Below are 23273 nucleotides of genomic sequence, written 5' to 3'. Positions count from 1 at the left end.
AAACTTCAATTCGATGAAAAAGATTCTGCTTGCTTATGAGATTGCTGCCCTGTAAATGAGGTCTCACTGAATACAGCTAATGGAATGTTGATGACATGAAAGCGTCTAACCTCACATTTTCCCAGGACATGGGCAACAAGCTTAATTTAGCCATGAAATAACATGCTATTGAGTGAACATTTGGACAGTCTTGATGCTATCTAGTGGCCAAAATCAATTATCCTGTACCATAATGCACGTGTGTTATTCTACGAATGTCACTTTACGTGGGCAAGATTTCACCTGCTTTTTGGTTCTAGTGGGGAATAAAATAACTTATTTGTTGGACAATTAAGGATTAAACCAATTGCAGTGAGCTCAAAGTATTGGGACTAGTTTGTTTTCATCCATATTGGGTGAAGCGTTTAAATTACAGTACTTTAGTCACAAGCTTGATGTAGTCATTCGAATTTGGGCGGAGACAAAGGTTCACCTGATATGGATGAAGATACCCTCTAACCTCAGTCATTTCAAATTGCTATAGAGACAAAACGCCGCAAGGTGGGGTAAAAACAAGCTATCAATTACCCTCAATAGAAAAGTTCACAGATGTGTGAAATTATACTTAGCGGTAATGTACATCAGGTTCATGTGTGCATACAAAAATCATCCACGCCACATGCTTGTTCAAGTACTGTATATTCACCAACTTCATAATTACTTCTCCATGATATTTGATTCCTATCATCCTTCAAAAAAATCTTAACCAAATTTCATGTCCTACTAATACATATATACTGTATAAATACATACATAAATATATTTTACATACAACAGCCATACATTTTTAAAGGGGAATATTGAGTGGGGGGGGGGGTGGTAGTGTTTTAGCCTGGTGCTGTAAAATACTTTGTCTCTCCCCCCCCTCTGGTCTGATAAGTCAAGATAGGTGGGCATGATGCAGTGTGTACACACACAGCCCTGTCAGTTGCCCCAGTATGGGGAGCTGCCGTAGCTGGACTTGTTGACCTGGCTCTTCTGCTGCATGCTGCTAGACTGGCCTCGCTGGCTAGGACCTCCCTGCATACAGAGACAGATGACAGCGTCACAGACTGGATATGGCCAGCACAAGTACCACACTGATATAGACATGTAAACCAGAGGTAGGCAAAATGATGGCTAGTGTGGGTGCAGGCCTTTGTTAAAATAAAACTGATTCACCAAATCAGTCTTGAGTAGAATCGGGTGTTACTGCTTGGCTCGAACAAAAGCCTACAAGCACAGGGTAGGATTGCCCACCACTGATCTAACCAGTGTCTTCATGTTAACACAATGTTGTAGACTATGGGTGAATGTGTTACCTGTCCGTCCTGGGCCAGATGATGGTGCAGCATCTGGGAGTGGGGTTGCTGGTGGGCAGGCTGCAGGATGTGGAGGAAGGGGGCGGGAGCGTAGCCACCCGGGGCCCCTCCAGGACCCCCCATAGCCGAAGGCAGGTTGAAGGGAGGGGGAGTCCCCGCATGGAATCCCTGCTTATCAAAGGACTGGAAACAGACAATTGGAGAGCAAGGTCAGTGATAAGATTTATCTGGGAAAAAACGACCATGGAGAAAAAATATACCATAACACCGTTAAGCTCTGACAAAGGACTAGAATTGAAATCATAACTGATAAGAGAGTATTGTGTTCGTGTATGATCCCAGGGAGATAAGCCCTGATGGACTAATAGGTATCGTAATGATGTACAATGGAAAAAATCTAAACGCAACATGTAAAGTGTTGGTCCCATGTTTCATGAGCTGAAATAAAAGATCCCAGAAATGTTCCATACGCAGAAAAAGCTCTCAAATTATGCCCTTAATTTTTTTCTTTTCTTTGCCAAGATAATCCATCCACCTGACAGGTGTGGCACATCAAGAGGCTGATTAAACAGCATGATCATTACACAGGTTCACCTTGTGCTGGGGACAATAAAAGGCCACTAAAATGTGCAGTTTTGTCACACAAACAATGTAATTGGCATGCTGACTGCAGGAATGCTCATCAGAGCTGTAATGTTAATTTCTCTACCATAAGCCGCTTCAAACAATGTTTTTGAGAAATTGTCTGTCTGTCCAACCGACCTCACAACTGCAGACCATGTTTCAACATGTAGGTGAGCGGTTTGATGTCAACGTTGTGAACAGAGTGCTCCATGGTGTCGCTGAGGTTATGGTATGGGCGGGCATAAGCTATGGACAATGAACACAATTGCATTTTATCAATGGCAATTTGAATGCAGAGATACTGTGACGAGATCCTGAGGCCCATTGTTGCGTCATTCATCCGCCGCCATCACCTCATTTTTCAGCATGATAATGCATGGCCCCATGTCACAAAGATCTGTACACAATTCCTGGAAGCTGAAAATGTCCCATTCTACCATGGGCTGTATACTCACCAGACATGTCACCCATTGTGTATGTTTGGGATGCTCTAGATCGATGTGTACGACAGTGTGTTTCCGTTCCCGCTAATATCGAATAGGAGTGGGACAATAGGAGTGGGACAACATTCCACAGGCCACAATCAACTCTATGCGAAGGAGACATGTCGCGCTGCATGAGGCAAATGGTGGTCACACCAGATACTGAGTGGTTTTCCAATCCATACTTAAAAAAAAAAAAGATATCTGTGACCAACAGATGCATATCTGTATTCCCAGTCGTGAAATCCATAGATTAGTGCCTAATTTATTTATTTAAATTGACTGATTTCCTTATATGAACTGTAACTCAGTAAAATCTTAGAAACTGTTGCGTTTATATTTTGTTTCAGTATAAATAAACATCTGAAACACAAACATAAAACATCTCACCTGGGTCTTGTTGTAAACACTTCCACTGATTTCTGGGACCCCGGAGTTGCCTGACGTCACAGAGATGCCGCCTAGCATACGATAAAATATTTAAATAGTTGAACAAACATTCGTATCACAGTCAAAAGCATGACTTAATGCCTCTTAAAATCAGGACAGCTTATGACTTTTGCCCAATACTGCCCAATACTGATATGAAATAATGTCATTGAAATGGCAATATTATTATTTCACCAGGCAAGTTCTCATTTTTAATAATAGAAATACATTTTTAAAAACACCACAAGAGTTATAACCGTTCAAGCATGGTAACGATATGGGGTCAGATGATTTAATGGGAGGATTTAATGGGAGGGTGATGTACCTTTACCGGGGCCTGTAGCAGCAGATTTGGCCTGGCTCTGGGAGGAGTTGCTATAGCCCTTGCTATAGTCTACTCCTGCTTGGCCCTGGGTCAGGTCCTCATACCCTGAGACCAAAACAACAACATATTGACATCAACTCTCTTTTCCACAGTGGTCAACTAGATTGTTGGTGTGTGTGTCTCCCTCTCTCACGGTAACCAACCTGAGCTGAAGGTGTGCTGGCCGTAGCCGCTGGGCTGCTGCTGCTGGAAGGGGCTGGCTGAGGGGTTTCCCAGACCCACACCGTGCTGCTTGGCTGGCCCCTGTCCCTGGGGCATGAACATGGTGTGGCCGTACTGGAAGGCAGCGCCAGGCATCCCGGGGTAGTAGGGCAGGCCTGTGTAGCTGTAGCCTGGCGGGAGGAAGGCCTGCTGCTGCTGGCTGTTGTGGTGGCCCTGGGGTTGGCCTTGAGGCTGGGGCTGGGGGGGTTGTGGCTGGGCCTGGTTCTGCCCTTGGCTCTGGCCCTGTTGGGGCTGCTGTTGGGCTGACAAGCTGCTCGGCGCAGGGGAGGTAGAGTCACCCCTGCCAAACTTTGTGACTTCACCTGCAGAGGAAGGGAAAGGAGGGAAGATTACCAAAAGCCTGAGACATGGTAAAGATGTCCCCCGGGTGTGTGTGATTGTACCTGTTACTATTTTAGCAGACTAAACATGAACGATATTCCCTTTATTATCCCCCTCAGCTCCATAGCCATGGAACTATTGTCAAACTAGTTTATAATTTCAGGACCTACTTCCAAAAGTTTCAAAACAGTTGACCAAAAAGGTTTGACAGTAGCGCTGCTAGAGTTGCTTACCTGAGTAGGGGTTATTGGCGAGGCTCCCATCTCTGCCAGAGAGTGCTGCGGGACCAGGGAATGTGATTCCGTAGTAATCCTGCAAAGAGGGCTTTACACAGAGAGAGACCGGATCAGAAACAGACATCCAAACCTGTCTAATTGGAATGAATGGCAGTAGAGTAGTAGCCTGGTTGTAGTCTCTGTTCAGCTATTACGTTCCACTGCTTGCCACTCCTGTCTCTTTGCCAAAGAGACTGGCTTTCCGGTAATCTTTAAATATGAATATTTATCATTAATGAACTTGAGGAGATCAGAGGATTTGATTCTGATTCGATAACCCTCACAGCTATCATCCAATCACAATGTTTATGCAAATTAGACTGATAGGAAAACATTCTAACTTATTTCATAGATATGATTGGAAACATTCTAACATTGGGCATTCTAATCTAATACATTTCATTGTAAACATAAACATTGGAGCGGGAAAAACAGAGGATTCGGATTCCCCTTTATTGCATTTTTACCACCAGCCAATGTGATCAAAACACACCAGAGAAGCTCTCGCCATTCAAACTTACGCTGTAGCTTATTTTATTTCTAGCAAGCAAGAACAAGGTGCTTTTCCCCCTCAAATCTATACAGTACCAGTCAAAAGTTTGGACACACCTACTCATTCAAGGGTTTTTCTTTATTTGTACTATTTTCTACATTGTAGAATAATAGTGAAGACATCAACACTATGAAATAACATATATGGAATCATGTAGTAACCAAAAAAGTGTTAAACAAATCAAAATAGATTTTATATTTGAGATTCTTCAAAGTAGCCACCCTTTGCTTTGATGACAGCTTTGCACACTCTTGGCAATCTCTCAGACAAAAATACTCCTCAGCACCCCTCCACAGACAATCCCGCAGATGAAGAAGCCGGATGTGGAGGTCCTGGGCTGGTGTGGGTACACATGGTCTGCGGTTGTGAGGCAGGTTGGATGTACAGCCAAATTCTCTAAAACGACGTTGGAGGCGGCTTATGAACGTTGAGATTCCCGAAAGGCCAGTCTGTTAGCTAAAAACACTGGTCCACAGACTATTAGAGTAGGGTGTTCAATCAAAAACGCATGTTTTGACCTATTGGTAAACTTATGTGTAGATAATCCTCTAAGAAAACCATAATCCGTTCAAAAGTAATGTTTGTTTTTTTACCCTTGTAGGATGGCCAAAATTGGGCGACTAAATCAGACAAAATAAAATCTGGAAAATAGCATTGCGTCAGCTAGGCTGGATGCTGTGCGAGAATTAAGGCCAACTGACAGGCTCACTGTTGAACTTCTAGAATCCGGAGGACATAAAACAATATAGAGGTGAGATAGATATCGATTTTGAGACATGACATACAATATTTTTAGATTTTATTATACACTTTTCATATTAATATGAAATTCCTGTTCTTTTTCATAGATTTCTCACAAAAACAATATGTGGGGAAGTGTCAAGTGCCAAGATGGAGGCAAGGTGGCTTCAAAACCACGCCCCCTGTCAGTCATTAGTGCATATATAAATCATTGAGGCTCACCATAGGCAGTCTGGACTGTAGCATGTGGAGGTCCTCATAGCCGTAGATCTGCTGTGGAACACATGGCAAATACAGTCACTTGAATGGATCATACACCCAAATATCAAAATATGTTTCTTTACTTTGAAAGCAGGGAAAGGAAAAGCGGGATAACCTAGTCAGTTGTACAACTGAATGCATACAACTGAAATGTGTCTTCCGCATTTAACCCAACCCCTCTGAACCAGAGAGGTGCGCGGGGCTGCCATAATCAACATCCACGTCTTCTGCGCCCGGGGAACAGTGGGTTAACTAACTGCCTTGCTCAGGGGCAGAAAGACAGATTTTTACCTTGTCAGCTCGAGGATTCGGTCCAGCAACCTTTCAGTTACTGGCCCAACGCTCTAACCACTAGGCCAGGAGAGACAGTGACACACAAACACACACAATAGTTACCGGGTAGGCAGGCAGCAGGCCTCCTGGGCCCATGATGTACTGGTTGGGCAGTAGTGGGGGAACCCCCTGAGACAGGTTAGGAGGAGCTTTACCTGAAAAACACAAACACACTGCCCTCACACACTGCTATCTAGACAGAATTACAGTGTCACTTCTAGTCTTTATGTTTGTGTTTTAATATGTAGGTGAACGTGACTGTACGAGTGTGTGTATACATTTGTGCGTGCGCACGTATATTCATGCATGTTTGTGTGTATGTTTGCGCGTACCAGTTGAGGAGGAGAGCAGCGGTGCGGTCCTGGGGGCCGAGGAGAGGTTCGATTGGGCCGTGGTCCCGTTGGCACTGAGCCCCAGTGCTTGGCTGGCGTGATGCCCGCTGCCACCCATGCTACTGACCATGCTGTTCATGTGGCTCATGGTGCCCATGATGTGATCCATGCCGCTGTTGACCTGGTGGAGTGACTGGGCTGGGGCCTGGGCTGGGGCAGAGGAGTAGGAGCCAGACGAGGCTGCCAGAGAGCTCACGCTACTGTCTACACTGGTATACTACATAGAGAGGTAGAGTGAGAGAAAGAGAGAAACTGAGAGAGTTAGTTACAGAGGAGGTTGTACTCTGCATGGTAATCTCTTAAAAGAAGTGTGCGCGTGTGTCTGTGTGTTGAAGAGTACTCACAGTGAGAGAGGAATGACTACTGCTGCCATGGCTACAATTTAGAGAGAGAGAGCGGAAAGATACATTCATGAATGTCCTTAATATCCCCATTTGCCTTCTGCTCTTGATTTAGATATATTTACAATCAAGCATATTAATATCAATTGACCAAAGAAACTAACTGTATTTCTATCCTATAATGGCAAAACTAGGAATTCTGTATGTATAAATTGTCTGTAACTCACGTCAATGCAAGCACACATTCTAAGTCGTAAAGGCAAGTGCGTGTTACCTGCTGAGTGGTGCCAGGCTGGCAGAGGGCATGTCGTGTGGCAGACTGGGGAGTGCTGAGCTGTGGGGGGGTATGGAGGAGGGCATGAGGGCAGAGGGGGCAGGGGCACTGCTGGTACTGATGCTCAGACAGGGAGACTCCGGCTTTGGCGTAGAGGAGGCTGACGAAGCTGGGGAGAGAAAGAGGGAAACAATCAATTAAAAAACACAAATCCTGAGGTCAACTGACAAAAAGAGCAGCACTGAATGAATTAAATGTGTAACTTACGGTCCATAGCAGACGTCCTTACACCGTTCAGACCGTTCTGTTGAGACGAGCAAACGACAAAGTTAACATTGGATTCTTCACCCATGTCAACTTATCTTTATTATCCCAACAGTTAGAAATGCATTTATCATTCATATTTCATACAAAACAAATGATGTGTCTTATTATTACACAACCCAGGACACAGAGACTGTGTGGGAGGTCTGAGTCCTGTTCATTAGGGCACACCATAGCCAAAACCTTCTGCAACAGAACACAAAAACAAGCGATTCTTATAGGACAAGTTCAGGTAGTCTATCCCGGTTTCTGGACGTTTTCTTCCATTTGGTGCCTAATGAATACCACCCTGTTGGCCTGCAGTGTTCGTTATGGCTTACATTAGCCAAACTTAGACTCACCATGATTGGCCCAGGTGCCTCTTTGCTCTGGGAGAAGGCCAGGTGTGAGTGAGGGGCCACAGGCCCACAGTCATAACCGCTCCCCACTGAGACAAAGGGAGACGTGGAAGAGGGCACCGAGGAGGAGATGGAGGAGGATGGAGTGGAGGAGCTGACTGTCCCCATAGAGGAGGGGGCCAGGCCGGGCATGGGCACCGATGGGGAGTGGTAGACGGGCTCAGAGGATGAGAGAGGGAGGGGGACGGAAAGAGGGGTGCTCATAGATTCACTGGAGACAAACCGAGAAGGAGGTTTAAGTTAAACTATGTCGAGACAGTTTAAAATTTATAATATGAAGACTTCGTATGGATCTCTAGGGTGAGCTAGCATCATCTTCAATCTGTTGACCACCCCTAGGGTGTGTTCAGGAGTGCAAGATAACAGAATATACACAATAAATTGTGCTGAAGAGATCAGACTGTCTGAGGCAAAATGTGGAATCATGTACACTGGTTACTTTTTCTGTCTGTAACTTTCCCCTCACTGAATACACCCGCGGTGGAGATTGTGACCCACCTGAGGGGATTGGAATAGAGGCTAGTCTGGCTCTGTGGGGCCGGGGTGGACTCCCTGGAGCCCCCGGTGACACACGTCTCCACGGGGCCAAAGTCCGGCAGGGCCGCCTCCGAGCCAAAGTCCAGTGCTCCGAACTGAACGTTAAGACCGGGGACGTCGGCAGAGCCAGGCATTTCCACCGCCGACGAGGGGATCTGGAGTGGAGGGGAAAGCTGTTACTCAGAGGGGACTCATTGTCGGGAAACATCTTTATTATTCACAATCCTTGCATTTGAGAGAATCGGATTGTGTCAGGATCTGCACAGATTTGCTAATCTTGATCGCCAATCCCCTCAAACAACCTTAGCTTCTTCATTTAGAGCAGTGCTCTTCAACGCTGGAAATTGACCAATTAAGCATCAAGACCTTGATTAGATCAATCAGATGTGTTTGTACTCGCCTAAAACAAGAGCCTTGATAGCCAAGGTTGACCATTTCTATCCTAAACACTGGGTGAAGCCCAATTCTTTCCTTGATTCCTCCTGTCCTTGAACTCACACAGGGAATCGAGGAAATATTTGTCTGTGGTTCCTTTTACCTTAGAGGTGGGAGGTATCCTTCGTTTCTGGGCCTTTAGCTGCGGAACGCGGTGCTGCTGCAGCGAGTTGCTGCCTTGAGGGTCCGGCCCGGCACTGGGGGCAGGCTTTGCACCGATGGTGGCCAGGGGGGGTCCCTGGATGGGGGAGGGGGATTGGGCTGGGCTGGGCTGGCGAGCAATGGGCAGAGAGGGGGCGCCATGTCTCTGGGCCAGCTGGCTCAGCACCAGGGATGGCTCAGGCTGCAGCTTAAAGTCCCCTGGAGGGCGAACACACAAATACAGATCAGTCAGGCATACGGAACAACCACATACAAACACATGGCCATTTAAAAAAAAAAAGCAATATGACAGGTATTTGTCCGATTTTGGTAAATCTGTGTTACTCACGGCTGAAGTGGGAGATGTGTGAGGAGGATGTGGCGCTGGGCTCTGGGGCCTTGATATCCCAGCTTGAAGTGGAAGGCGGTGGGAGAACAGGGGGGGCTCCTCCTAGCCCTGGGAGTCTACTCCCCAGAGAGGTGTTGCTGGCCCCCTGAGTGCTGGGGGGGGGGGCTGCCTGGGAGGATGGGAGAGGACCCAGGCCCGGGCCCTTCAGCTGCTCCAAGATCTGGGCCCCCGGACTGGACTGACTCCTCTTAGACTGGCCCAGGTCCCCGAAACCTGCCCCTAGCACTGACGACTGGCAGACAGAAGGAGAGAGTTGAGTGAATGGGGCCCTATGTTAATACAAGCAAAATATGGCAACCAAGTAAGGGAAATACCACTTGACTTTTTCAAAAAAAATTGTTAGGTTACAGCCTTATTCTAAAATGGATTAAATTGTTGTTGTTTTTTACCCCTTATCAATCTACACACAATAACCCATAATGACAAAGCAAAAAAAGGTATTTAAATATCTTAGCATTTCTTTTATTTATTACGGAAATATCACATTTACATAAGTATTCAGACCCTTTCCTCAGTACTTTGTTGAAACAACTTTGGTAGCGATTACAGACTCGAGTCTTCTTGGGTATGACGCTACATGCTTGGCACACCTGTACTTGGGGAGTTTCTCCCATTCTTCTCTGCAGATCCTCTCAACCTCTGTCAGGTTGGATGGGGAGCGTTGCTTCAAAGCTATTTGCAGGTCTCTCCAGAGATGTTCTTTTTTTATTTTTTTTATTTTTTTAAATTTTTATCCCATTTTCTCCCCAATTTTCGTGGTATCCAATCGCTAGTAATTACTACCTTGTCTCATCGCTACAACTCCCGTACGGGCTCGGGAGAGACAAAAGCCATGCCAAGCCATGCCAAGCACAACCCAACCAGCCGTACTGCTTCTTAACACAGCGCGCCTCCAACCCGGAAGCCAGCCGCACCAATGCGTCGGAGGAAACACCGTGTACCTGGCCCCCTTGGTTGGCGCGCACTGCGCCCGGCCCGCCACAGGAGTCGCTGGAGCGCGATGAGACAAGGATATCCCTACCGGCCAAACCCTCCCTACCCCGGACGACGCTATGCCAATTGTGCGTCGCCCCACGGACCTCCCGGTCGCGGCCGGCTGCGACAGAGCCTTAAGGCGCGAACCCAGAGACTCTGGTGGCGCAGTTAGCACTGCGATGCAGTGCCCTAGACCACTGCTCCACCCGGGAGGCCCTCTCCAGAGATGTTCGATCAGGTTCATGTCGGGGCTCAGGCTGGGCCACTCAAGGACATTCAGAGACTTGTCCCGAACCCACTCCTGCATTGTCTTGGCTGTGTGCTTAGAGTCGTTGTACTGTTGGAAGGTGAACCTTCGCCCCAGTGAACCTTCGCCCCAGCACCCTGGAGCAGGTTTTCATCAAGGGTCTCTGTACTTTGCTCTGTTCATCTTTCCCTCGATCCTGACTAGTCTTCCAGTCCCTGCCGCTGAAAAACATGCCCACAGCATGATGCTGTCACCATCATGCTTCACTGTAGGGATGGTGCCAGGTTTCCTCCAGACGTGACGCATGGCATTCAGGCCAAAGAGTTCGATCTTGGTTTCATCAGACCAGAGAATCTTGTTTCTTATGGTCTGAGTGTCTTTAGGGGCCTTTTGGCAAACTCCAAGCGGGCTGTCATGTGCCTTTTACTGAGGAGTGGCTTACATCTGGTCACTCTACCAAAAAGGCCTCTGGAGCTCTGTCAGAGTGACCATCGGGTTCTTGGTCACCTCCCTGACCAAGACTCTCCTCCCCCGATTGCTCAGTTTGGCCAGCTCTAGGAAGAGTCTTGGTGGTTCCAAACTTCTTCCATTTAAGAATGATGGAGGCCACTGTGTTCTTGGGGACCTTCAATACTGCAGATAAGTGTTGGTACCCTTCCCCAGATCTGTGCCACGACACAATCCTGTCTCAGAGCTCTACGGACAATTCCTTCGACTTCATGGCTCGGTTTTTGCTCTGAAATGCACTGTCAACTGTGGGACCTTACATAGACAGGTGTGTGCCTTTCCAAATCATGTCCAATCAATTGAATTTATCACAGCTGGACTCCAATGAAGTTGTAGGAACATCTCAAGGATGATCAATGGAAACAAGAAGCACCTGAGCTCAATTTCGAATCTCATAGCAAAAGGTCTGAATACTTATGTAACTAAGGTATGTTTTTTATTTGTAATAAATTTGCAAACATTTCTAAAAACTTGTTTTCGCTTTGTCATTATGGGGTATTGTGTGTAGATTGCTGAGGATTAGTTTTTATTTAATCCATTTTAGAATAAGGCTTTAACGTAACAAAATGTGGAAAGTCAAGGGGTCTGAATACTTTCCGAAGGCACTGTATATACAAAAGTATGTGTACACCCTCTCAAAGTAGTGGATTCGGCCAGGTCAGCCATAAGATCGAGCACACAGCCATGCAATCTCCATTGACAAACATTGGCAGTTGAATGGCCTTACTGAAGAGCTCAGGTGACTTTCAACATGGCACCAGCATAGAATGCAACCAGCACAAGAACTGTTCGTTGGAAGCTTCATGAAATGGGTTTCCATGGCTGAGAAGCCGCACGCAAGCCTAAGATCACCATGCGCAATGCCAAGCATCAGCTGGAGTGGTCTAAAGCTCGCTGCCATTGGACTCTGGAGCAGTGAAAACGCGTTCTCTGGAGTGATGAATCACACTTCACCATCTGGCAGTCCGACGGACGAATATGGGTTCAGCGCATGCCAGGAGAACGCTACCTGCCCCAATGCATAGTTCCAGTGAAGGGAAATATTAACCCTATTGCATACAATGACATTCTAGACGATTTTGTGCTTCCAACTTTGTGGCAACAGTTTGGGTAAGGACCTTTCCTGTTTCAGCATGACAATGCCCCATGCACAAAGCAAGGTCCATACAGAAATGGTTTGTCGAGATCGGTGTGGAAGAACTTGACTGGCCTGCACAGAGCCCTGACTTCAACCCCATCGAAAACCTTTGGGATGAATTGGAACGCTGACTGCAAGCCAGGCCTAATCACCCAACATCAGTGCCCGACCTAACTACTGCTCTTTTAGCTGAATGGAAGCAAGTCCCCGCAGCATTGTTCCATCATCTAGTGGAAAGCCTTCCCAGAAGAGAGGAGGCTGTTATAGCAGCAAAACAGACCAACTCCATATTATGCTATCGCTATCTAACCTCCAAACGAGCTTCAATGCCATACAACACTCCTTCCGTGGCCTCCAACTGCTCTTAAACGCTAGTAAAACCAAATGCATGCTTTTCAACCGTTCGCTGCCTGCACCCGCACGCCCGACTAGCATCACCACCCTGGACGGTTCCGACCTAGAATATGTGGACATCTATAAGTACCTAGGTGTCTGGCTAGACTGCAAACTCTCCTTCCAGACTCATATCAAACATCTCCAATCCAAAATCAAATCTAGTCGGCTTTCTATTCCGGAACAAAGCCTCCTTCACTCACGCCGCCAAACTTACCCTAGTAAAACTGACTATCCTACCGATCCTCGACTTCGGCGATGTCATCTACAAAATAGCTTCCAAAACTCTACTCAGCAAACTGGATGCAGTTTATCACAGTGCCATCCGTTTTGTTACTAAAGCACCTTATACGACCCACCACTGCGACCTGTATGCCCTAGTCGGCTGGCCCTCGCTACATGTTCGTCGTCAGACCCACTGGCTCCAGGTCATCTACAAGGCTATGCTAGGTAAAGTGCCGCCTTATCTCAGTTCACTGGTCACGATGGCTACACTCACCCGTAGCACGCGCTCCAGCAGGTGTATCTCACTGATCATCCCTTAGGCCAAAACCTCATTTGGACGCCTTTCCTTCCAGTTCTCTGCTGCCTGCGACTGGAACGAATTGCAAAAATCTCTGAAGTTGGAGACTTTTATCTCCCTCAACAACTTTAAAAATCTGCTATCCGAGCAGCTAACCGATCGCTGCAGCTGTACATAGTCCATCTGTAAACTACCCACCCAATTTACCTACCTCACCCCCATACTGCTTTTATTTATTTACTTTTCTGCTCTTTTGCACACCAGTATCTCTTCTTGCACATGATCATCTGATGATTTATCACTCCAGTGTTAATCTGCTAAATTGTAATTATTCGATTTATTGCCTACCTCATGCCTTTTGCACACATTGTATATAGATTCTCTTTTTTCTACCATGTTATTGACTTGTTTATTGTTTACTCCATGTGTAACTCTGTGTTGTTGTCTGTTCACACTGCTATGCTTTATCTTGGCCAGGTCGCAGTTGCAAATGAGAACTTGTTCTCAACTAGCCTACCTGGTTAAATAAAGGTGAAATAAAAAATAAATAATAATAATAATATTAATGCCCATGGTTTTGGAATGAGATGTTCAACGAGCTGGTGTCTACATACTTTTGGTCATATGGTGTATGTATCTGAAAAGTTTTAAAGGGCACGAGTACGGCTCACCAGGGCGGCGTGTGCATAGCTGGTGCTGCCCGTGCCAATGGCCGACCCGTTGCGGGGGGGGTGGTGTTGGGAGTTGGTGAAAACCAGGCTCTGCGTAGAGGGGGCATCCCCTCCTCCTCCTCTTCCTTCTCCCACTGGCTTCTGCAGCAGAGAGGGCAGGTCCAGACTACAAGAGACACATATCATTATTACAACACATGATACTTTTTCTATTGCACACATACCCACTACGGAGAAAGTCTGATTAAAATCAACACAGTCATAACGGGGACCATGTCTCAAGGGAAGGATCCATACGTCCTTCCTACTTATTATGCACATCCAAATGTATCTACCAAAGCAGCTGGGCCAAACATATCACTCCATGGAATAAAACTGGCAAAGAGGTCAAGCTGTTATTTTGTGTAACACTAGGCTGGTATTTTCCCCATATCTACACAACACCAAAAGCAGTGTTTTTATTTTAGATATACATCTTTTTTTTTACGTTTTTTTTTCCCCCAATTTCGTGGTATCCAATTGGTAGTTACAGTCTTGTCTCATTGCTGCAACTCCTGTGCAGACTCGGGAGAGGCGAAGGTCGAGAGCAGTGCGTCCTCTGAAACACAACCCAACCAAGCCCGCACTGCTTCTTGACACAACGCCCGTTTAACCCGGAAGCCAGCTGCACCAATGCGTTGGAAGAAACACCGTACACCTGGCGACCGTGTCAATGTGCACTGCGCCCGGCCCGCCACAGGAGTCGCTAGTGTGCGATGGGACAAGAACATCCCTGCAGGCCAAACCCTCCCCTAATCCGGATGACGCTGGGCCAATTTTGCGCCGCCCCGTGGGTCTCTCGGTCGCGGCCAGCTGCGACAGAGCCTGAACTCGAAACAGCATCTCTAGTGGCACAGCTAACCAGCTTAGACCACTGCGCCACTCGGGAGGCCTCAAAAGCAGTGTTGATATGTGACGGGTGGGTGCCCTAGCTAGTCGTGCGGATGGTGAGCTGGGAGTTACCTTTGCCCAGGTGTGATGTGGTTCTGAGGTGCAGGTGCACTTGAGGCGGTGAACACTTTGGTCTCGGAGAGCTGAGGGGAGACAGAGAGTTATTGACAAATGTAATAGACCAAGTTGTGAGACATAAGGCTAACTATAGTTTTGTTAAACATTTTGAAGTCACACTGTATGAACTAGTACACTGTTGTGCAGGACTCTAAATTCAAACATTTAATTGGTATCACTGGTGCTCCCCACTTTAAAAAGGTAAAGAGCACCAGAAAATACATTTTTGTTAAATCGATTGAGATACTACCTATATGAATTCCAGCTACTTCTGAAGCACATGTTCTTCCCTAAAAACAAACATGTAACCCTGTAAATCCATTTGTTTATTATAAAAAGCTCAATTGTAATTGAAATGAAAAAGTCATTTGTGGAATATTTGGTTTCTACATAATGTAAAATAACTATTTTCCTTATGAGATGCATTACATTGAAAATTGTACACCATCTCTTTAAGAACGTTTGTGACGACAACATGCAAGAGCTGTCATTCATTAATTGCTATGATCATTGATCTCCTGAAGAAGCTATCCCTTTCCCGTCCTTCCTGTGCCCTCAAATGTTTGGATATACTGATAATGTTACCAGGTTGTTAGCTAGCTAATGAAGGTTACACAAATTATGTGGGTGATTTTTCTAGGAACACTGGTGCTCCCGTTTTAAAATTCCAGTTCGCACACCAAAATATTAAGGAGCATGTGCGACCAAAATGGCCGCAGTTCACAGCCCTGGTCATGTATGTGTTCCATCTGGAAAATAAATATCCAAAATGTGAACATAAGACAAAGCTCCTTCCACCCCCTGACCACTACTACTCCCCAGTCCCCATTACCCAGACTCACACTCATCTCTTCGCTCCAGTCCTCAGCAGCCCAGTCTTCCAGAGTACTCCTCCAGGCCACTGCAGGGAGCACACCAGAGAGGGGTCAGAACTCAGAAATGAATGGAAACAACACAGGGGCTTCTTGGAGAGGCGTTTGTGAACATGGACTGTAATTCAGCGGCATTGCTAGGGACATTTCCCTAGCAACAGTCTACAGGGTCCCATTAGAAATACAACAATAAAACATCCTGACCAATGAACACCTACCGGTCAAAACGTTGCAGAAAACTATACAAGAGAAAATGGGTCTTTCTATAAATAAACAAGTGCCAATGTGTGACATCAGGGTAAACATTTCAAAATAGTTAGATATACAGCTTCACGTGGAGTTACAGAAATAAAGGTTTAAATAGGCACAATGGGACCATAAGTCCACCTAGCAACAACAAAACATCTATATGTGATTCAATATGTCACTTGAAATATGGACACCGCAAGTTTCTTTGTCTTGCCTAGAAGCAAGGTCCGTTTATACATTTAGTCAACTTCTCTATCATTTATAGCCATGCTAAACAAACAGCTTCTATATTTCGGGTTGATATAATACAATAATATAATACAATGGGTTCTGTCAAGAAAATATTGACAATATTAATAATAATCAATAATGAAATTAATATAATCAGGTAACACTTTAAGCGTTGGTCTGCATGTCAGAGTCTGAAAATTAGCCGTCAAATGCTTGCTTCCTCCACTCCTTGCCTCTCCTAAAAAGTGCATTGGAACCCAAGGGGATGAACCTTCCTCTCAAAGCACATTGGGGAAGAAGAGTGGAGGTGAGAAATGGAGGAAACAATTGGAGAATCTCAATTGCATATCCTTGAATATTCACATCCTCTCTCCTTGTCTCAAAACCCATTGGATAAGAAGTTGAGAGGGGAGGGACCTAGGACTGTTGCGGTGACTGTATTACCGCCACATTGGCGGTCACGAAGGCAGTCAAATTCCACGTGACCGTTTAGTCACGGTAATTAGGCTTATCCAAGCCCTGACGCTGCTCCTGGTCATTTGTAGTCTACCAAAATTGCTATCTGCCTGGTACTCAGCACTCTATTGTCCCTCTAATCACTCAGACATCAATGCAAATCTAATCAAAAACTTAATGAGAGCCCATGAGCTCATGTTGCAACAACATTTCAATAGGCTATGTTTTTGTTGATGCTAGTGGCTGTATTAATTTGGGATCTATCGCATCCCACAACTGTCCCAGACTGTTTTGAATATTTATTTCTCACACAGATTAGAATAGGTTGACTTTTGTACTATGGGGGATAGTAGATTGACATAGGCTAGTGCTTTTTCTGTTCGTTAGGCCAACCTATCTTGTTGGCTGACGATAAGTAAATGTGGACAGTTCTTCCAACATCTTCAATATGCACCTCGGAATTGGACAAGGACCTGCGCAGTTGCGTCCCTGATGTGTCTGTCTTCACTTGTAGCCTGTAAGAAAGACCTGATCACGTGATGGAGAGCCATGTGAGTGAGAGGTGATCCGGAGCACGTAGCACTCAGGGAGAAGGGCACAACGGCCACTGGCCGCAAAAGGCATGGATTTTTTTTAGGGGATGCCGCCATGAAATTCTAGGCATTATCAAGTGCTTGTCAAATTGTGAATGACGTAGTGTGTACAGCCTGCACAAAAAAACAAAGCAGAACTCATGCCTTTCAAGAAACTTTATTGAAATCATCATTAGCGGCCTTACAATGTATTAAAAATGTAAACATATAGGCCAATGTTTGTAGAACTACTAAAGTTATTAATGTAACTCTAAATTAAGCATGTAGGAATACTTATAAAACAAAAACGGCTCAATACAGAATAGCTGCATGTGCGCACTCCCTCAAATCATTTGGAGAAAATATCCTTTCTATTCAACATAAGGACAACTCCAATAATGCTATTCTGTTCTTCTGAAATAGACCACAGTTTCTTCATATCATGCTTCTTAAGACCTGTCTAAAATAAATAATGGATTTATTGTGAAGGTTTAGGCTATATTATATGGATTTATTAGACTTTTTAAAATGTTCCAAAGGTCTGCATCAGTGGCTTGTAGGCTGTGTGTGGAAGCCAGGATATGCTAAATGTGTTTATGTTGATTAACGGTCAATTACCGTGAGACTGTCAGTTACTTGCTTGACAATCACCGGCTGACAACATTTTGTCACAACCACAGCCCTAGAGGGACCTTGACCTTCTCATTTAATGGGTTTTGAGAAAGAGACGTTTTGAGAAAGAGACGAGAGGATGCGAAGAATCAAGGAAATGCAATTGAGGTTGTTTCCTCCTACTAAGCATGGCTGTGTGCTTGATTTTATACACCTGTCAGCAACGGGTGTGGCTGAAATAGCCGAATCCACTCATTTGAAGGGGTGCCCACATACTTTTGTAGTGTACTTCCATATACACTGAGTATACCAAACATTAGGAACACGTTCCTAATATTGAGTTGCACCCCCCACCCCTTTGCCCTCAGAACAGCCTCAATTCATCGGGCCATGGACTCTACAAGATGTCGAAAGCATTCCACAGGGATGCTGGTCCATGTTGACTCCAATGCTTCCCACAGTTGTGTCAAGTTGGCTGGATGTCCTTTGGGTGGTGGACCGTTCTTGATACACACGGGAAACTGTTGAGCATGAAAAACCCAGCAGCATTGCAGTTCTTGACACAAACCGGAGCGCCTATCACCTACTACCATACCCCGTTCAAAGGCACTTAAACCTTTTGCCTTGCCCATTCATACTCATAATAGCATACATACACAATCCAAGTCTCAATTGTCAAGGCTTAAAAATCCTCCTTTAACTTGTATCATCCCTTTAATCTACACGGATCGAAGTCGATTTAACAAGTGACATCAATAAGGGATCATAGCTTCACCTGGATTCACCTGGTCAGTCTATGTCATGGAAAGAGCAGGTGTTCTTAATGTTTTGTATACTCGGTGTATACTTCCATTCATTTTTTAAACTGGTACCGGGCTACCTTCAGATGGGTATTGTGAGAGTCCTAGAGCAAAACAACTGACACGTAAGTGTTCCTGAGAGTCGCATCTTTCCGTAGAGGGGTCATATTAGTGTGTAGCCGAAACTGTTCGGACGCTATAGACAGAAGTCGGCAGATCGGCAGTACCGACTTCAGCAAAACGAAGAACACCACTACTTTTTGAAGAACCCAGAGAGTTTCATGATCCTTCTCTGTGTGAAGCCTCACCTGTCCCATCTGTGCTGTTGCTGGCCCCTGACTCCCAAGCGTCACCTTGTGTGGTCCCTGTCCCCTGTTCTGGGGTGTAGTCTGCTGGGTTAAAGGTCCTAAGGAGAGAGAGAGAGAGAGAGAGAAAATGGGGGTAGGTGAGGTTTAGGTTTAAGAAGAACTGGTGTAGGAGGAACCAGAAAAGGATAGTTGTGTGTGTACGAGTTTGTGTGTGTATTACAGAACTCACCCCATTCCCTGGGCTGAGAACCTGCTTCCTGCTGGTGCCCTGCCCCTTCCTCTGCCTCCAGATCCGACTGAACCACACAGACCCGCACAAGGTCAACACATAGTAAGCATGGCACCAGAAAAATTGTGTGAAGTTAAGAGAGCACTTAAGTTACCTGGGAGTGTTGACTGGAACATATGAGAAAGTGCCACTAATTGACACTCACCTCTACCCCCTCTCCCCCCCCTGCGACCTCGCTCTGACACTCTGTCCAAAGGGCCAGGGACCGCCTCCACACCATTTTCCTCTGGCCGCACTGCACAGGGAGACAGAGAGAGCGAAGGAGCGAGAAAGCGAGGTGGGGAGAGACAAAGAGGGAGAGAGAGAGAGGGATAGCGATAGAGAAGGAGAGAGAAGTGGGGAGACCAACAGAGAGATGATTTGGTGATTAAGGTCAGTACAAAGCTATGTGCTGCCTAGTAAGCAATTCTGCTGAATAGTGTATTGATGACGAACTAATTGCTTAATGAAAAATTGGCTGGCTATTCATTCTTAGTAAGTGCTCTATGTAGTGTTCTCTAATCCAAAGTACCGCCAATGAGAATAAACACACTAACTGTAAATGTACTAACCACACCATGGTTGAATAACTCAAATCCTCGACAGCTTACTGACTTCTCATTCTTCCTGGCTCTTAGGTGATCAATTAGGCCTAGTGTTATAGTGCCTTGTTCATTGAAATATGCATAGAATTTGATTCCGTGGCCCCCTAACCTCTCTCAACCTGGCGGCTGCGGTTGCTGGCCCCCCTGCCTCTCCGATTGCTCCCCCCGCGGCCCCTGCTGCCCTCTCTCTCTCCTCCTCTCTTCTCCCGGTTCTCCTTGCCCTCCGTCGGGCCATCCTTCGCTAGGGGTTTCTTCTTCCCAACTGTCTCCCATGAGGTCTGTGAGAAAGAGAGAGCGATAGAGAGCAAGAGAGAGAGAATATGTATGACCATAGAGACACATATTTCCCTCAGATTACACAGACCCTACAAATAATTTGAAAACAAACCCAATTTTGATCAACTCCTATATCTATTGTGTGCAATACCACAGAGTGCCATCACAGCAGCAAGATTTGTGACCTGTTGCCAGAAGAAAAGTGAAGAACAAACACCATTGTAAATGCAACCCATATTTATTTATTTTCACTTTAACTATTTGCACATAATATGACATCTGAAGTGTCTTTATTCTTTTGGAACTTTTGTGAGTGTAATGTGTACTGTTATTTTTTTTTACTGTTTGTTTCACTTTTCTTTATTAGCCATTTCACTTGCTTTGGCAATGTAAACATATGTTTCCCATGCCAATAAAGCCCTTAATTTGAAAATTGAGAGAGAGAGCGAGATGGAGAGAGCGAGAGCTAAAGAGAGTGAGCTAAAGAGAGCCAGAGAGAGCTAGAGAGAGCTAAAGAGAGCTAGAGCCAGAGAGAGCTAAAGAGAGCTAGAGTGAGCAAGAGCAAAGGAAAGCTAGAGTGAGAGCTAAAGAGAGTGAACTAAAGAGAGCCAGAGAGAGCTAGAGAGAGCTAAAGAGAGCTAGAGAGCCAGAGAGAGCTAGGGAGACCTAGAGTGAGCGAGAGCTAAAGAGAGCTAGAGAGAGCTAGAGTGAGCGAGAGCTAAATCTAAAGAGAGCTAAAGAGAGCTAGAGTGAGCGAGAGCTAAAGCTAAAGAGAGCTAGAGTGAGCGAGAGCTAAAGCTAAAGAGAGCTAAAGAGAGCTAGAGTGAGCGAGAGCTAAAGAGAGCTAGAGAGAGCGAGAGCTAAAGAGAGCTTGAGAGAGCGAGACCTAGAGGGAGCAAAGGAGAGCGAGGGAGGGCGAGGGACTGACTTTTGACCTCTCCTTATTGATCCTAATTTGCTTTGATAGAGAAAGGAGGAGGAAAAGGGAAATGGAAGTGAGAGAAGGGGAGGGGAGGGGATATGCGATAGGAGAGGAGAGGAAATAGTGGCAAAGACCTACAGATTGCAGGAATAAAAGTTAAGTCAGATCCTACAAGTCTACAACTGCTTGAACTAGTCAACGTAAAATTTAAATGGACGGATGAAAACGACACATATGTTTTTGGCCTCTATGTACTCCTCCTACTGCAGTGTCACAATGTCATTGACATATCAAAGGATGAATGACCACAGGGCAGGCAGGCAGCAGTAGCTGATTATATCATGGGAGGATTACATACATAGGAGCAAAACGACCCCCTTTCTATTTCAGGACTTCCAAGAAACAACAACAGCGTAACTGTGGCGGAGTGGAGATATCTCTCACTTCACCATCTGTGCTGCTGTGCTCTCCTCTGAAACGCCTCAATTATTTTACTACTGAATCAGGCGCTGACAGAACAAGTGACAAGTGTTGTTCATCCTAGATTCAGAGGCCATAATACTTTTTCTATTGTCCTCCTGTAAAAAAATAATAATAATCACAATATGCCTTTATTCAATCACCCAACTGGACAAGTCCACCTGGCACAGTTGGCACAAGCCCCTATTTCCAGTTTCCTTGGATAGATATAGCAATGTGCACGGCACCCTTGGGCTTGATTGGAAGGGGCTGTGGCAAGGGTCATTAAGAGATCCATTGCCTAAAGCGTATTTTTAAAAAGTCTTCAGGCTGATTCAATCCACTGTAGATAGAAATATTGTATTAGGTACATTATGTCATCTGTCCATTACAAAACGTGAGAACATATTATGGGGCGGCAGGGTAGCCTAGTAGTTAGAGAGTTGGACTAGTAACCGAAAGGTTGCAAGTTCGAATCCCCGAGCTGACAAGGTACAATCTGTCGTTCTGCCCTTGAACTAGGCCGTCATTGAAAATAAGAATTTGTTCTTAACTGACTTGCCTTGTTAAATAAAGGTAAAACAAAAAAATAAAATTCCCATCCTATCAGATCTGTGCTCCAACTAACAGATGTAGATCAAATCAAGTTCTATTTGTTACACGCGCCGAAGACCTTAACGTGAAATGCTTACTTTTTCTTTCATTTACGAATGATGGAGGCCACGGTGTTCTTGGGGACCTTCAACGCTGTAGACATTTTTTGGTACCCTTCCCCAGATCTGTGCCTTATCACAATCCTGTCACGGACAATTCCTTCGACCTCATGGCTTGGTTTTTGCTCTGACATGCACTATCAACTGTGGGACCTTACATAGACAGGTGTGTGCCTTTCCAAATCATGTCCAATCAATTGAATTTACCACAGGTGAACTCCAATCAAGTTGTAGAAACATCAAAGATAATCAATGGAAACAGGATGCACCTGAGCTCAATTTCGAGTCTTATAGCAAAGGGTCTGAATACTTATCTAAATAAAATATTTTGTTTATTTTTTATAAATTTTATAAAAATTCTAAATACCTGTTTTCGCGTTGTCATTATGGGTTACTGTATGTAGATGGATTAAATAACAGTTTTTCTCATCAATTTTAGAATAAGGCTGTAACATAACAAAATGTGGAAAAAGTCAAGGGGTCTGAATACTTTCCGAATGCACTGCACGTGTGCGTCAATATGAATGTGTTTGTGTTTTGTGTGTGTGTCTGTGTGTTGGAGTGTCAGCTTAGTATGTGTGAGAGTCCAGTGAGTGTACATCGAGTCTGTGCAAGAGTGGCTGCTACCACCAGCCACTCAACTCTCCTGAGTCAACAATGAGCATCACTAAACCAGAAAACAAAGGCAGAAAAGTTAAGCTGTTATGGTTCGTGTGACAGCTATTTCAGGGTCATATTTATTAGGAAAACAAAGTGTTTCTTATTGGACAAGTTCAGGTAGACTAGTCCCTCCCTTTTTCAGTCAGTTTTCTTCCATTTGGTGCCTAATGAATACGACCCAGGTCTAGGGAAGTTGAGGTGACTGAGCGACGCTAAGCTAGCGATGACTAGCCACCCGAAGGAAAGTGGCTGAAGGAAATTGAAAGGTAGCGTTAACGTCAGTCCCCTCTGCCCTACCGTATCAGAGGTGCTCTCAAGGAGGAAGTTGATAGCTCTGTTGACATCCTCGTTGCAGTCGTGGAGCGCTACCATGCACTCATCCTGGATCTTTCCTGTCACCTCCATCAGCTGTGGACATACATACACATCTGAATGATTTATTTGAATCCAATGAAACATATTAGAATATTAAGAACATCTTCCTAATATTGACTTGCACCCCCCGCCCCCAGAACAGCCTCAATTCATCGGCGCATGGACTCCACAAGGTTT

At 45.3% G+C, this 23273-nt stretch overlaps 1 protein-coding gene across 2 annotated transcripts in view; it reads right to left on the bottom strand.

Annotated features, from left to right (window-relative positions):
- Positions 1-661: 661 nt before the first annotated feature.
- Positions 662-23273, bottom strand: part of LOC129841983 (ubiquitin-associated protein 2-like) — a 36616-nt gene continuing 14004 nt past the window's right edge. The window contains exons 4-27 of one of the 2 annotated variants that reach the window (XM_055910356.1): positions 23019-23129; positions 19801-19969; positions 19202-19342; positions 19048-19114; positions 18819-18916; positions 15561-15619; positions 14674-14744; positions 13672-13837; positions 9158-9449; positions 8771-9027; positions 8194-8387; positions 7639-7906; positions 7241-7277; positions 6974-7142; positions 6703-6733; positions 6299-6575; positions 6030-6121; positions 5595-5645; positions 4037-4127; positions 3404-3784; positions 3201-3305; positions 2837-2907; positions 1341-1523; positions 662-1059 (exon numbers count right to left, since the gene is read on the bottom strand). In XM_055910356.1, the coding sequence (XP_055766331.1) occupies positions 964-1059; positions 1341-1523; positions 2837-2907; positions 3201-3305; positions 3404-3784; positions 4037-4127; positions 5595-5645; positions 6030-6121; positions 6299-6575; positions 6703-6733; positions 6974-7142; positions 7241-7277; positions 7639-7906; positions 8194-8387; positions 8771-9027; positions 9158-9449; positions 13672-13837; positions 14674-14744; positions 15561-15619; positions 18819-18916; positions 19048-19114; positions 19202-19342; positions 19801-19969; positions 23019-23129 (3477 nt within the window). In that variant the 3' untranslated portion in view covers positions 662-963. The remainder of the gene's footprint in view (positions 1060-1340; positions 1524-2836; positions 2908-3200; positions 3306-3403; positions 3785-4036; positions 4128-5594; positions 5646-6029; positions 6122-6298; positions 6576-6702; positions 6734-6973; positions 7143-7240; positions 7278-7638; positions 7907-8193; positions 8388-8770; positions 9028-9157; positions 9450-13671; positions 13838-14673; positions 14745-15560; positions 15620-18818; positions 18917-19047; positions 19115-19201; positions 19343-19800; positions 19970-23018; positions 23130-23273) is intronic. The other variant, XM_055910366.1, reaches the window with a different exon arrangement.

Source organism: Salvelinus fontinalis, chromosome 3 (genome assembly GCF_029448725.1).
Source record: "Salvelinus fontinalis isolate EN_2023a chromosome 3, ASM2944872v1, whole genome shotgun sequence".
NCBI classification, from domain to species: Eukaryota; Metazoa; Chordata; class Actinopteri; order Salmoniformes; family Salmonidae; genus Salvelinus; species Salvelinus fontinalis.
The sequence above is the reverse complement of the archived record's forward strand: the minus strand, read 5'-3'. Positions and strand labels throughout refer to the sequence as shown.